Source organism: Hemicordylus capensis, chromosome 1 (genome assembly GCF_027244095.1).
Source record: "Hemicordylus capensis ecotype Gifberg chromosome 1, rHemCap1.1.pri, whole genome shotgun sequence".
NCBI classification, from domain to species: Eukaryota; Metazoa; Chordata; class Lepidosauria; order Squamata; family Cordylidae; genus Hemicordylus; species Hemicordylus capensis.
The window spans coordinates 268131784-268144317 of NC_069657.1; the positions used below are offsets into that span (position 1 = coordinate 268131784).

At 39.6% G+C, this 12534-nt stretch overlaps 1 protein-coding gene across 6 annotated transcripts in view; it reads right to left on the reverse strand.

The window, feature by feature from the left end:
* Positions 1-12534, reverse strand: part of RNASEH2B (ribonuclease H2 subunit B) — a 48430-nt gene that overhangs the window by 25492 nt on the left and 10404 nt on the right. For 4 of the 6 annotated variants that reach the window (XM_053285120.1, XM_053285116.1, XM_053285115.1 and 1 more), the window contains 5 exons: positions 11627-11732; positions 10003-10084; positions 9248-9290; positions 3699-3779; positions 1993-2294 (listed from right to left, as the gene is read on the reverse strand). In XM_053285120.1, coding sequence (XP_053141095.1) covers positions 2187-2294; positions 3699-3779; positions 9248-9290; positions 10003-10084; positions 11627-11732 — 420 coding nt within the window. In that variant the 3' untranslated portion in view covers positions 1993-2186. Of the gene's footprint in view, positions 1-91; positions 1119-1992; positions 2295-3698; positions 3780-9247; positions 9291-10002; positions 10085-11626; positions 11733-12534 lie in introns of those variants that run through there. The other 2 variants (XR_008313520.1, XM_053285119.1) reach the window with 2 other exon arrangements.

Consider the following 12534-nt stretch of genomic DNA (forward strand, 5'->3'; position numbering starts at 1 on the left):
AGGCCCAGAGTCAGCTATTTAAAAAATGTCTATCCCACTTTTTGGCAGAAGCATTTAAGCCAACTAACAAGAACATATTTACAATTCAATATTTATTTAAAAGGTTTTTTATTCCACCATTCAGGCTGTAATGCCCCACCAAGCAACTTACAAAAAATTAGAAACTTAACAGTTCACACACAGATACAGAACCACCACAAGTAAAAGCCAACAAAGGACAGCAGCTTAAAATCATCTTTAAAACAGCAGTCAAAAGAGTTAGTGCTATGAAATCAGTGAAAGCCAGCTAACACTTTTCAACAAAAGCTTGGCAAACCAGGAAAGTCTTTGCTGTTCTCTTTGGCAGTTCACTATGTCATCACTTCAATGAAATATTGAAAAATTACAAAGCAGCAGTGAAAGCAGAGAAACAGCAGGAATAAGTCATCCATTAAGAACTCCAGATTATACAATTGTCTTTAAAGGTAAAGTGTGCTGTCAAGTGGATTCCGACCCCTGGCGCCCACAGAGCCCTGTGATTTTCTCTGGTAGAATACAGGAGGGGTTTACCATTACCTACTACAAAAAAGCTAGTAAAGTGTCAGCGGAGTCTGAGTGTTTCTAGGAGCAGTATTCAAAACCAGGCACCCACTACGGACAGGGATCTCTCTTTTTACCATCCACCTGAAGGCAGTGATACCCTCCTATTGGAGCAGACAGCTCTTCAGATACATATGCAATGACTATTCTCCAACAAGTGCTAGGTTTATCTTTTTAAAAAAAAACCAAACCACCTATATGCATACGCCACTCATAGTTTTGTCAACATCATCTGGATAATAGTTGGCTACAAGTAGGCAGCAGGCGCTAGGCAAGAGATATTTAATCAGAATTGCCTTGAAGATAAGTAGTTTAGAAAAGGGAAATTCAGCACTATCAAAGCAAGAGATCCCTGCCATATAATAAAAGAGTTGACCTTCAGTAATTGCCACCTCTTCTAGCCAATCTCACCTGGATAACAGATCCTCACAAGACAAGTTATAGTTCCTTAAAATGTCTTTGGGATGCTCCATGCTAAAATAAGGCATCAAAATTTCATGTTATCCCCTTCATCTCTTCCTCTGATGACGTAGTGATGTCTAGTGAGAGAGGAGGGGGGGGAGGAGCACATCTAAAATTATTACTTATTATCAAATGTCAATATGTATTTTTAGTTTGTACAGTTTATTCATTTTGAGAATAATGTCTGCTTCTGTTATTACTAAACACAACATAATGTTTGAGAAGTTTACTAAAGGTCCAGTCACATCACGTCAGTTGTGACCATAAAACCGTCATCTGCCAGTAATGTAAACCACTTGCCTGCAAAATGTTAAATCATCACACACACACACACACACACACACACAGTACAGCACACACAAAGAGGAGGGCTACAGTATATAGTAATGTTCAGATTCATACATTTTACAAAACCATTTATAACAGCTGCCAACACATTACATTATACGCTATGTTTTGAAATAGAATTTGTGACTGTTTAAGACTATTTGCCTTAAAATGTACCCTTCCTGAGTGCCTCTTTTCCATTCTGATGAAGAGCTCTGTGTAACTTGCATACATGTACATCCAATAAAAGTGTCCAACCATCCTTATTTCTCTCTCTTTTGCCAAGGCAACTGAGCCATTTTGGAAGGGTGGTATACAAATCAAATCAAATCAAATAATAATTAAAAGGCTACTATGGTAACAATTCCCTTATACTGTACTTAAATGTGCAGTCTCCATTAAAACAGATACCACTTCAAGTTTTGATTATTTGGAAAGGATCACTGGAATTCTTAGAGCAAATATAACTCAAGATATGCAAAGAGAAAGTATGTTTGATCACCACTCCTCCAAAATGGAAGTATCAGAGGTAACAAAAATTCCAATTCAGTTTTGTAAATTCAAGGAAGAAACACACTGTAGACCCACTCCCATTCATTAACAAAACAAAAGACACACACAATAAATGTTTCAGAAATGAATTTATTGCATTACATTAGCTTTTTTGTGCTTTATATAGCACTGAGTTTCACTAAGGTCCACATGGGAACCACATATTTCTACTTCTGTAACCTAATTTTATCTAAATCAATATCAGGAAATAAGCCAGGAAGGTGTGGGGCAGCTGCAGTTTAGACAAAAACACAAAGAGACAAATATCATTTTGTCACTTTAGTTTTTGAATTAAAGAAAGCAGAAATTGTTTTCATTCCACTCTTGTCCACTTTTGCTAGAGCTTTTTGAGCTGCAGACATCTTATTGCTTGCCTGGAAATAAAAACAAAGGACACAGTTATGCTGAAGCACAGTGTTGAAGTTGGCAACACATACATCCCACATGTCTTAGTTCTTGGATACCTCCTCACACAACACACATTGTTTCTCAGAGATAACTTCAATTACGAAGATTACACAAAAAATCTTGCCAATGCATTTATATCCAAACCGATTTGGACAATACATGCATTTGTATGAGTGGGATGTGTAGACCAGACATTAACGTTTATAAAAATATCAGATGTAATATTTACTTTCCAGATTACATTGTGAAAACATTAGAGCATGTGGGAAAGATTCAGGGATATATACATGCACAAACTCAAATCTACATGATCAATCACAGACATAAGGCTATAGATCCTGTCTGAACCTGAGTTTGACTGTTGTTGATACACTTCTGGTTATCCAGCACCTTTTATGAGTCAAATGTATTGAACTATTCAACTTTTCCCTCTACATATTTGAATGCTTTAATGTAGCTTTTAAAAGAAAAAAGATACCCAAGAGTTATTTGGAGTAACCACAAAGCTGTCACAGTTAAGCGAATTAATCAAAACTTCCCACCAGTGTTCCCTCTAAGGTGTGCGCATGTGTGAGCACTCACATTTTTTAAAAAATCTCTGCTTAGTTAATTTTAGATCCCGCTCAGGTTGAATCAGGATGGTCCCGCTCTGAATACACATGCACACACTGCCTTGATACTGCCACCCAGAACAAAACTGCACACAGATGACTAGACCTAAACGACAATCTACACCTTACATTTATAAACATAGTTAAAGCACTTAAATTGAACCTAGGCATTTAGAATCTCGTCTTTTATATGTTGAACAGTACACCAAAGGACTGACCCCTTGGGTAGTGGATTGCCCACGCATGTGGCTCTCACTTCCCTGAAACCTTTGACTCTAGAAGCTTCAACTGGCAACTAGATGACAGGGATGTCCTAAGGTTTCAGGGCAGCAGAAGATATTTCTCTATCCTACGCAAGCATTTGCAATTCTGTTTTTACGTGATCACCCACTCCTATAACTGGTCCAGTGTCACTGTGGTACCATTACTTCAATGGCAGGTTTATGAACTATATCCCAAGTGCCTTTTATTCCCCCGACCCCAATATTTTGACTAGTCGTTTTGCTAACAATTAACTCACTTCCCTAAAGATCATGAATGCTTTCGTATAGATTTCATACAGAAATTGAGTTAGATGATACTATTCTAACATGTAGAGTGTCAGTCATCATATGTAGAACATATTTGCCTAAGAACACTGGGACCCCATTATAAACATAGGGACTCCTCCACCCCATTAAAGACACATCCTACAGGAAAATGAGATATTTAGTTGAAATGCCAGGGAGTGGGGGAGAAGAACAAATGTACACTACCTACCTTTTTGTTTTTCAGATCACCAGTGTTAAACTTGGTATAATCTTCCTCTGCTTCCACAGGGGCATCTGACAATTTCCTTTTCTGCAATGTTAGAGTGATGACGTGCTCTATAAATCAAAACTGTAGTACTGCAAACAATACTAATCTTCAAAATAATAAAAGGTGCTTATGGAGAGATGTAGGCAGAAGTGATAAAGATGCTCACAGAAACATTGTGTGTTCTAACCTTTCTAGATTTATTAGACATGACTATTACAGAAACATACTAGGGCAGTCACTCCACAAACCACATATTATACAAAATACACAAATATATTTCCTTATTATGTGTTTCTGTGAAAGTCACTGAAGTACCCACATTGCTTTGAAAATTACTGTAGTGATTGTAGCTCCATGGACAACATATACTTTCTGCACCAGAGATATTCTGAAAGGTCTTTCCATCTTCTTACAATACGATCTCCTATGGCCAGATCTTGGCATCTGGATTACAATTCTGCTATTTGTACTGAGCTTTGGGCCCAGATTTTCTTAGTCTCCATTATGTTATGCTTGAACTGCTATTATCAGATGGAAAAATGTATAACTCACAAAGCCTTGCTTTTTGCTAATATAGTAGAGAAAATGAGATCTGCATTTACCCAGGAGGCGCAAGCTTTTTGTTATGGTGATTACTTCATATTGATTGGAGATGCCTTTTGGTTTTGTGCTGATCTTTGATCATAATAAACTGAATTAATTGAACTGATTGTCTTTTGGTTTGTATTATAACAGCTCCTTTGCCTGTATGTTGAACTTCTATAGACTCATTATTGGACTTATATTGCCTTGACATGTAAAATCCTGTACTTGTATATACAGGTGAAACTCGAAAAATTAGAATATCGTGCAAAAGTTCATTAATTTCAGTAATGCAAATTAAAAGGTGAAACTGATATATGAGATAGACGCATTACATGCAAAGCGAGATAAGTCAAGCCTTAATTTGTTATAATTGTGATTATCATGGCGTACAGCTCATAAGAACCCCAAATCCACAATCCCAGAAAATTAGAATATTGTGAAAAGGTTCAACAGTCTAGGCTCCAGGTGTCCCACTCCAATCAGCTAATCAATCCATAACACCTGCAAAGGGTTCCTGAGCCTTTAAATGGTCTCTCAGTCTGGTTCATTAGGAATCACAATCATGGGAAAGACTGCTGACTTGACAGTTGTGCAGAAAACCATCACTGACATCCTCCATAAGGAGGGAAAGCCTCAAAAGGTAATTGCAAAAGAAGTTGGATGTTCCCAAAGTGCTCTATCAAAGCACATTAATAGAAAGTTATGTGGAAGGGAAAAGTGTGGAAGAAAAAGGTGCACAAGCAGCAGGGATGACCGCAGCCTGGAGAGGATTGTCAGGAAAAGGCCATTCAAAAGTGTTGGGGACTTTCACAAGGAGTGGACTGAGGCTGGAGTTAGTGCATCAAGAGCCACCACACACAGACGGATCCTGGACATGGGCTTCAAATGTCGTATTCCTCTTGTCAAGCCGCTCCTGAACAACAAACAACGTCAGAAGCGTCTTACCTGGGCTCAAGAAAAAAAGAACTGGTCTGTTGCTCAGTGGTCCAAAGTCCTCTTTTCTGATGAGAGCAACTTTTGCATCTCATTTGGAAACCAAGGACCCGGAGTCTGGAGGAAGAATGGAAAGGCACACAATGCAAGATGCTTGAAGTCCAGTGTGAAGTTTCCACAGTCTGTGTTGATTTGGGGAGCCATGTCATCTGCTGGTGTTGGTCCACTGTGCTTCATTAAGTCCAGGGTCAACGCAGCCGTCTATCAGGAGATTTTGGAGCACTTCATGCTTCCTTCTGCAGATGAGCTGTATGGGGATGCTGACTTCATTTTCCAGCAGGACTTGGCACCTGCCCACACTGCCAAAAGTACCAAAACCTGGTTCAATGACCATGGAATTACTGTGCTTGATTGGCCAGCAAACTCGCCTGACCTGAACCCCATAGAGAATCTATGGGGCATTGCCAAGAGAAGGATGAAAGACATGAGACCAAACAATGCAGAAGAGCTGAAGGCCGCTATTGAAGCATCCTGGTCTTCCATAACACCTCAGCAGTGCCACAGGCTGATAGCATCCATGCCACACCGCATTGAGGCAGTAATTGCTGCAAAAGGGGCCCAAACCACGTACTGAATACATATGCATGCTTATACTTTTCAGAGGTCCGATACTGTTCTATTTACAATCCTTGTTTTATTGGTTTCATGTAATATTCTAATTTTCTGGGATTGTGGATTTGGGGTTCTCATGAGCTGTACGCCATGATCATCACAATTATAACAAATTAAGGCTTGACTTATCTCGCTTTGCATGTAATGCGTCTATCTCATATATCAGTTTCACCTTTTAATTTGCATTACTGAAATTAATGAACTTTTGCACGATATTCTAATTTTTCGAGTTTCACCTGTATGTGAATGGCCAGTGCTTTTTAGCAAAGTTAATTGATGCACATTGGGGAAAGAAAGAAAAATCCTACTTCACATATGCACTGATGGGATCTGAGCTAGCGGTGATTGACCAGGAGAGGGATCTTGGGGTTGTGGTGGACAGCTCATTGAAAGTGTCAACTCAATGTGCAGCACCTGTGAAAAGGGCCAATTCCATGCCTGGAACCATCAGGAAAGGGACTGAAAATAAAATGCTACTATCATAATGCCCTTATACGAATTGATGGTGTGGCCACATTTGGAACACTGTATACAGTTCTGGTCACCATACCTCAAAAAGGATATTATAGAACTGGAAAAGGTACAGAAGAGGGCAACTAAAATGATGAGGAGCCTAGAGTAACTTCCATACAAGGCAAGGCTACAACACCTGAAGCATTTTAGTTTAGAAAAGACGACTGAGGAGACATGATAGAGGTCTATAAAATAATGCACAGTGTAGACAGAGATAAATTTTTCTCCCTCTCTCATAATACTAGAACCAGGGGTCATCACATGAAAACGATTGTGATGAAATGGCACAGGACTACTTTTATGCATATTGGCTTAGAACTCTTTGGAGTTCATAAGAGGCAGAGAGTGACAGAAGTTGGAAGTGAAGTTCAGTTAGAGTCGGGGTTTGGGTTGGAACAGTCTTAAAGAGGAGTTGTTTTGAGAGACAAAGGATAAAGACTAAAAAAATAAAGGACTGGGTTATTAGGACAGTCTATAATAAAGACTAGGTTGTGAAGTACAGTTCTGGGAAGGAACTGGCTTCAAAAGTGTAAGGCCTTATATCCTATGTGTAAAGTAACTAACTGCTGTGAGAAGTTCAAATCATCAACTTTGTAGCCAAGCAAGATTTCAGCCCTACTGATCAGTAATGAAACAAACTTCACATAACATCTTTAAATAAATGCCCTTATTTTGTTTTAAAGTACATCTGACTAAGTGATTTCTGTAACAAACCCTCCTCACATCTGCAAAGTCATGTTATCAGGGTAAAGAAACCAAAAGAGTTTTAGAGACTTCACTGTATAATTGGTGGCAGCGGAAATATACTTATACAAGCCAAAGGCAGAAAGCAACTGAAAATAAACTTTACACACATCTCTGACTCAGACCAAATGCCACATTGATTGCCAAGAAATTTAGGATCAACAAAAGGAAGTACTTTTGCACACAGCACATAATTAACCTATGGAATTCTCTGCCACAAAATGTGGTGACAGCCATCAGCTTTGATGGCTTTAAGAACGGTTTAGATACATTCATGGAGGACAAGTCTATCAATGGATACTAGTTTGAGGGCTATAGGCCACCTCCTGCCTAAGAGGCATGATGCCTCTAAATAACAGCTGCAGAGGAAGCATAGCAGGAGAGAGGGCATGTCCCCACCTCTTGCCTCTAGGCTCCCCAGAGGCATCTGGTAGGCCTCTGTGTGAGACAAGATGCGGGACTATTTAGGCCTTGAGCCTGATCCAGCTGGGCTGGTCATGTTCTTATGGTTGGTTGATAAACATTTGAACTAGAAGAAATTCAAAAAAATCCCTTGGCTAATGCCACTAGTCTTCTGAGTTTTTCCTTTTGTCATATATGACGTCACATTAAATTGCAGATGAAAAAATTCAGAAATAAAAACAAGGGCATATTTCTGGCATGAAACCCTATGAAGTTCTAGTCTTCAGCTTCCACGGAACCCTATGAAGTTCTAGTCTTGAGCTTCCACGGAAACATTTGGAATTTGCTCTTGCAGAGATCTATGACATTCTATTTTGTATCTGGCAGGACCTTCCCTAGAAAGCCTAGAAAAGGCAGTTTTGTGCTGCAAGTCATTTGAATGCTTTGCAGAGTTTCCATTCTAGACATTTTGTACCAAAACATAGGAATGAACTCATTTGGTTCTTTGATTTGTAGCCTGTCCCATCCCAAAACACTCCATGCATGTTTTAAAAAGACTGAGACACACATATTTGGACTACGAAGCTTGCATCCATAACCTGATTACCTTGAACTGTAAGAATCAGACATTCAGCCATTGCTCTCGATCCACATGGCAGCATGTCTGGCTGGGTAGCTCATTGCTGAAGTGGCAACCAAAGGGCTGGGCTCAAAGTTTTTAGGATAACCTACAGTTTATTTATTTATTACATTTGTACACCGCCCCAAACTTTCATCTCTGGGTGGTTTACAATAGTATAAAACAAGTTAAAATATATACAAAAACTCAAAACAATTTAACAATTTAAAAATCAGCCACGAATTAAAATCTTAAAAATTTAAAGAAGAGAAAAAGCTTGGGTGAAGAGGTGGGTTTTCAAATGCTTTCTAAAAATTGTCAGTTGAATGTTGGGGCATAACAGACCTACCTCTTTTGCTGTGGGTGTTCAGAGAGGTGGATTCCCTGCAAACTACCATGGAGGACCCCCTTCAAGGGCCTGGTGGCTGAAGCAAGCATGAGCAACCCATACCACCCACTGCCTTACATTAGTCTATCTTCCCATGTGACCCAGGAGATGGGTTGGTTTGATTTCCTGTGGTTAGTAGCCAAGCTGCCTACCAGTTGCATCACAATGTCCTGTCCATACCAAAATGTATGGAAGCTTTGAGCAATAAAAAGTTGTGGCCTGTTTCCAACCCAGCTTAGCCCAATCCTCCTGCAGGCATATTTGGCTGCTACAACTAGTTGAAATGACAACTCTGAAAATCCCACAGTCTAAGTTCATCTAACATTCGGATGGAACAGAGTCATGAAATCATACGAGTGTTGTAACATATAATTTGGGGCTGGGCATCGCTGTGTAAATTTAGCTATATGTCAAAAGTAAGAACAGCAACACATGCCGTATTTCGAAAAACTGTGACATTTTGTGCTTTCAGATTGACACTTTGAAAAAAGTCACCTTTGGTATTTTAAAAAACAGAGAGAAGAAATATTTAGATACGACTCTCCATTTTCTTAATTATTTCTAAGCAGCTCTGCTATAGCATGCTTTCTTCATCTCTTCAGGGCTGTGGGAAACAAATGAGCAACTTCTAAACATTCCTTGATGGCTCCTTACCTTTGGTGCTGGCTCTGCTGGAGGGCTTGTAACCTGCGGAAGTCTAGAAGGCAAAAAGAAAAAGTGGAGAAAGTCAAACTCTAGAACGATGTGCCTGAATGTGTGTTTCAACACTTGCCTCATTTATGTATTTTAAATATGCATATGTCAGTTTCCGACTAAAATGTCTTATGGGAAGCAAATTTCAGAAAGATTCTTGAGACTATATCTTCATTATTTTTGAAAGCATCACAATAATCTCCAATGAAAGACAATGGTTTCTTGAAAGAGAACTGCAGCTAAACCTGTACGAAGCCCAATTCTTTGAGGCTATTCACACGGACGTGCAAAACTGGGCTAAGGGAGCCCAGCCCAGTTTTACATGCATGTGGGAACCACTGGGATTTTGCCCGATCCCAGTGGCACCACAGCAGCAAACCCACTTGTGGAGCCACCCTTCTAAATGGGGTTAGGGTACAAGTGCTCTCCTAACCCCGTTTATCTGATTGTGTGGCAGCCGCAGCTGACAGACTCGGGGAGGGGAGGGGCAATCCCTCCCCTCAGTGCATTATTGGAGCTCAAGGGGGCTTATTTAATATAGTGTTTAGGTAACATTTTGAGGCTTCATTAAAACATTATACCAGATTTTCACTGCACACTAAAGCAGATGGATCCTTCTTCTCCCCAAGACATAAAAGCAAAATAGTTGACTTCATCAGTAGCTGCAGGAAGTTCTCCTTCACAATAGAGATCCAGTAAGTTGCTTAAACACTCACCGTAAATATTTAGCTAGTGCAGTACTCAGCTCTTCAGGAATGTATTCCGATATTAAACCATGAGCGTAAAGAATGTAGTCCACTGATTTAAAAAAAATGAAATAAATAAAATTATTCCGTTCACCAGCCTCTTCCAAATAAACACTATCCCAAATATGTTAACTCATTTTAAATGATTTTAATGTTCAAATGATTTTAATTGTTTAATTTATTTTAATTGTTTTTATTTTGTTGTAAACCGCCCTGAGCCATTTTTGGAAGGGCGGTATATAAATTAAATAAATAAATAAAATCAATTTTCTTCCTCTCTTAATAAGAAGCTTCACCACTCAGTAGTTAACAGTAAGAGGAGAGTGAAAATTTCAAGGGCTAAAACAGAAGCCAGCGTGGTGCAGTGGCTAGAGTGCTGAATTAGGACCGGGGAGACCCGAGTTGAAATCCTCATTCAGCCTTGAAACTAGCTGGGTGACTCTGGGCCAGTCACTCTCTCACAGCCTAACCTACTTCACAGGGTTGTTGTTGTGAAGAGAAACCTAAGTATGTAGTACACCGCTCTGGGCTCTTTGGAGGAAGAGCAGGTTATAAAATGTAAAAAAATATATTAAAAATAATAATAAAATAAAAACCATAGTGATGGATTCTGGATGGATTCTGTATTCCTTCCTCCTAACCTCACAGAGATATCTTATTCTTGGTGAGGTCTGAGGCAATCATATTTATTTGGTTTCAAATGGTTATTTTAAACAAAGCGAGCACAGGGTGGGGAGTAAAGCCAAGCCTTCATTATTGCAGGGTTGTGGTGTTTTAATTTTTAAAGCGGCACAGTCGGTGGACCACCAGCACTGGTGGTTTTGTGGCCACCGGTGCATAGGCCCCATCCCTTGCACTAAATGGAAGCAACATATACCAAAGAGCACAAGGACTTACAAGAGACAACTTGCAGCAATGCTTAGTCCAAAGAATTACCAGCTAGCCCAAGTAGAGACTTAGGGGACAATGTTTACTATGCCTCTGCTGCAATGGCCGAGGCATCATATTAGCAGTGCTCTGAAAAAAGTAAAACTAGAAGTGGAGGAATAGTTCATGGTAGCTGCTGGGTGACCACACAAGCATCCCCTATGGATTCTAGATTATCACAAGCATTAAGAGACATTAGCATGAGTGCCCAGAAAACCCTCTGTTTTCTCCACCCTTCAGGTTATTGCTTCCTAAACTCAAGGGGGCACAAAACCAGCTCAAAAGATAAACCCCCCATGACTGCTTTATCTTAAAATGTTGGCAGTGAGGGCAACACCACCACTCCCGCTCAATCCCATTAGCAGCCTGGTGGGGGTGCCCCACCACAGTACTGGATGCTAGACTAGCCTCATGTCTCTCTAGCATCAAGATAGCTTGCAGATACTGAAGAGGACATGTTCAGAGCAACTAGGTAATCTGTAAGAGGCAGATTACTTAGAAAAGCATACGACACATTTTGATAGCAGAGGGTCACAGCAGAATAATGAAACAGTGGCTAGAACAAAGCATGTGTTTGAACAGATCAACAGCACACAAGGATTCGCATAAAGCCAGTGTTTCAGATTTTATTCTACAAATTTCCTCTGAACTTCACTGATTCTTCTACCTTCTGTGGCATCTGTGATCTGTTTACCACTGATGAATGTAGCAGATTGCACCTTTCCACCAACACATACATCTTGATCTTTTAGGACTTTCACAGTCTGGTCAACCTAATGAAGAGTAAAAAAAGAGAAGGGGTTGCATCACCATCACTTTACAAGGATGTCAAGGCATCATCAGGTTAAACAACAGAACAACAAATCCTGAAGTTATGTACTGAGAAGTAAACACCTGCTCTGTCATACTGAGACACAGAGCACAATTTCCCATAGTCACCTGAATTAGTCTCTTGAAATGAATGGGAATTGTGCAAGAACAGAATTGTGCTGCTGGGAAATCTCTATTCATTTTAATATGATTGTGTAAAAGATCATGAAAGAAATGTTCATGGTGTGTAATTTCCTGCTACCAATAGCTGTGATTTTAGCAACTTAATAATAGATTAAGTCAAATCACAGTAACCAAGCTTCCCACCTCTGCCCCCTTGCCAGCCATGAGGCTTCCAGCTCGTTACATCTGCACAGTAATTATACTGTGGGAGAAGAGATGCATCCATCACAACTGTTGCACTCAGTGGGATGCAGCTTAAGTTGCCCTTGCTTAGTAAGGCAGTAATTGGGAATTCTTCCATGACACTGCAGTGTCTTTCCTGACCCCCATAGCCTTTTTAAAATAAGAGTTTTGTTTATTTATTTAACAAATGTATATATCACCCAAAACTTATGTCTCTGGGCGGTTTCCAATAAAAAGAGTACAAATCAAAACAGAATTAAAACATTAAAACAGTTTACAATTTAACAGTTAAAACTGTTAAAACTGTTTTAAAACTGTTAAAAACTATTAAAAACTAAATCTAATTAAAAGCCTAGGTGAACAAATGTGTCTTAACCGCCTTTCTAAAAGTTGCCCGAG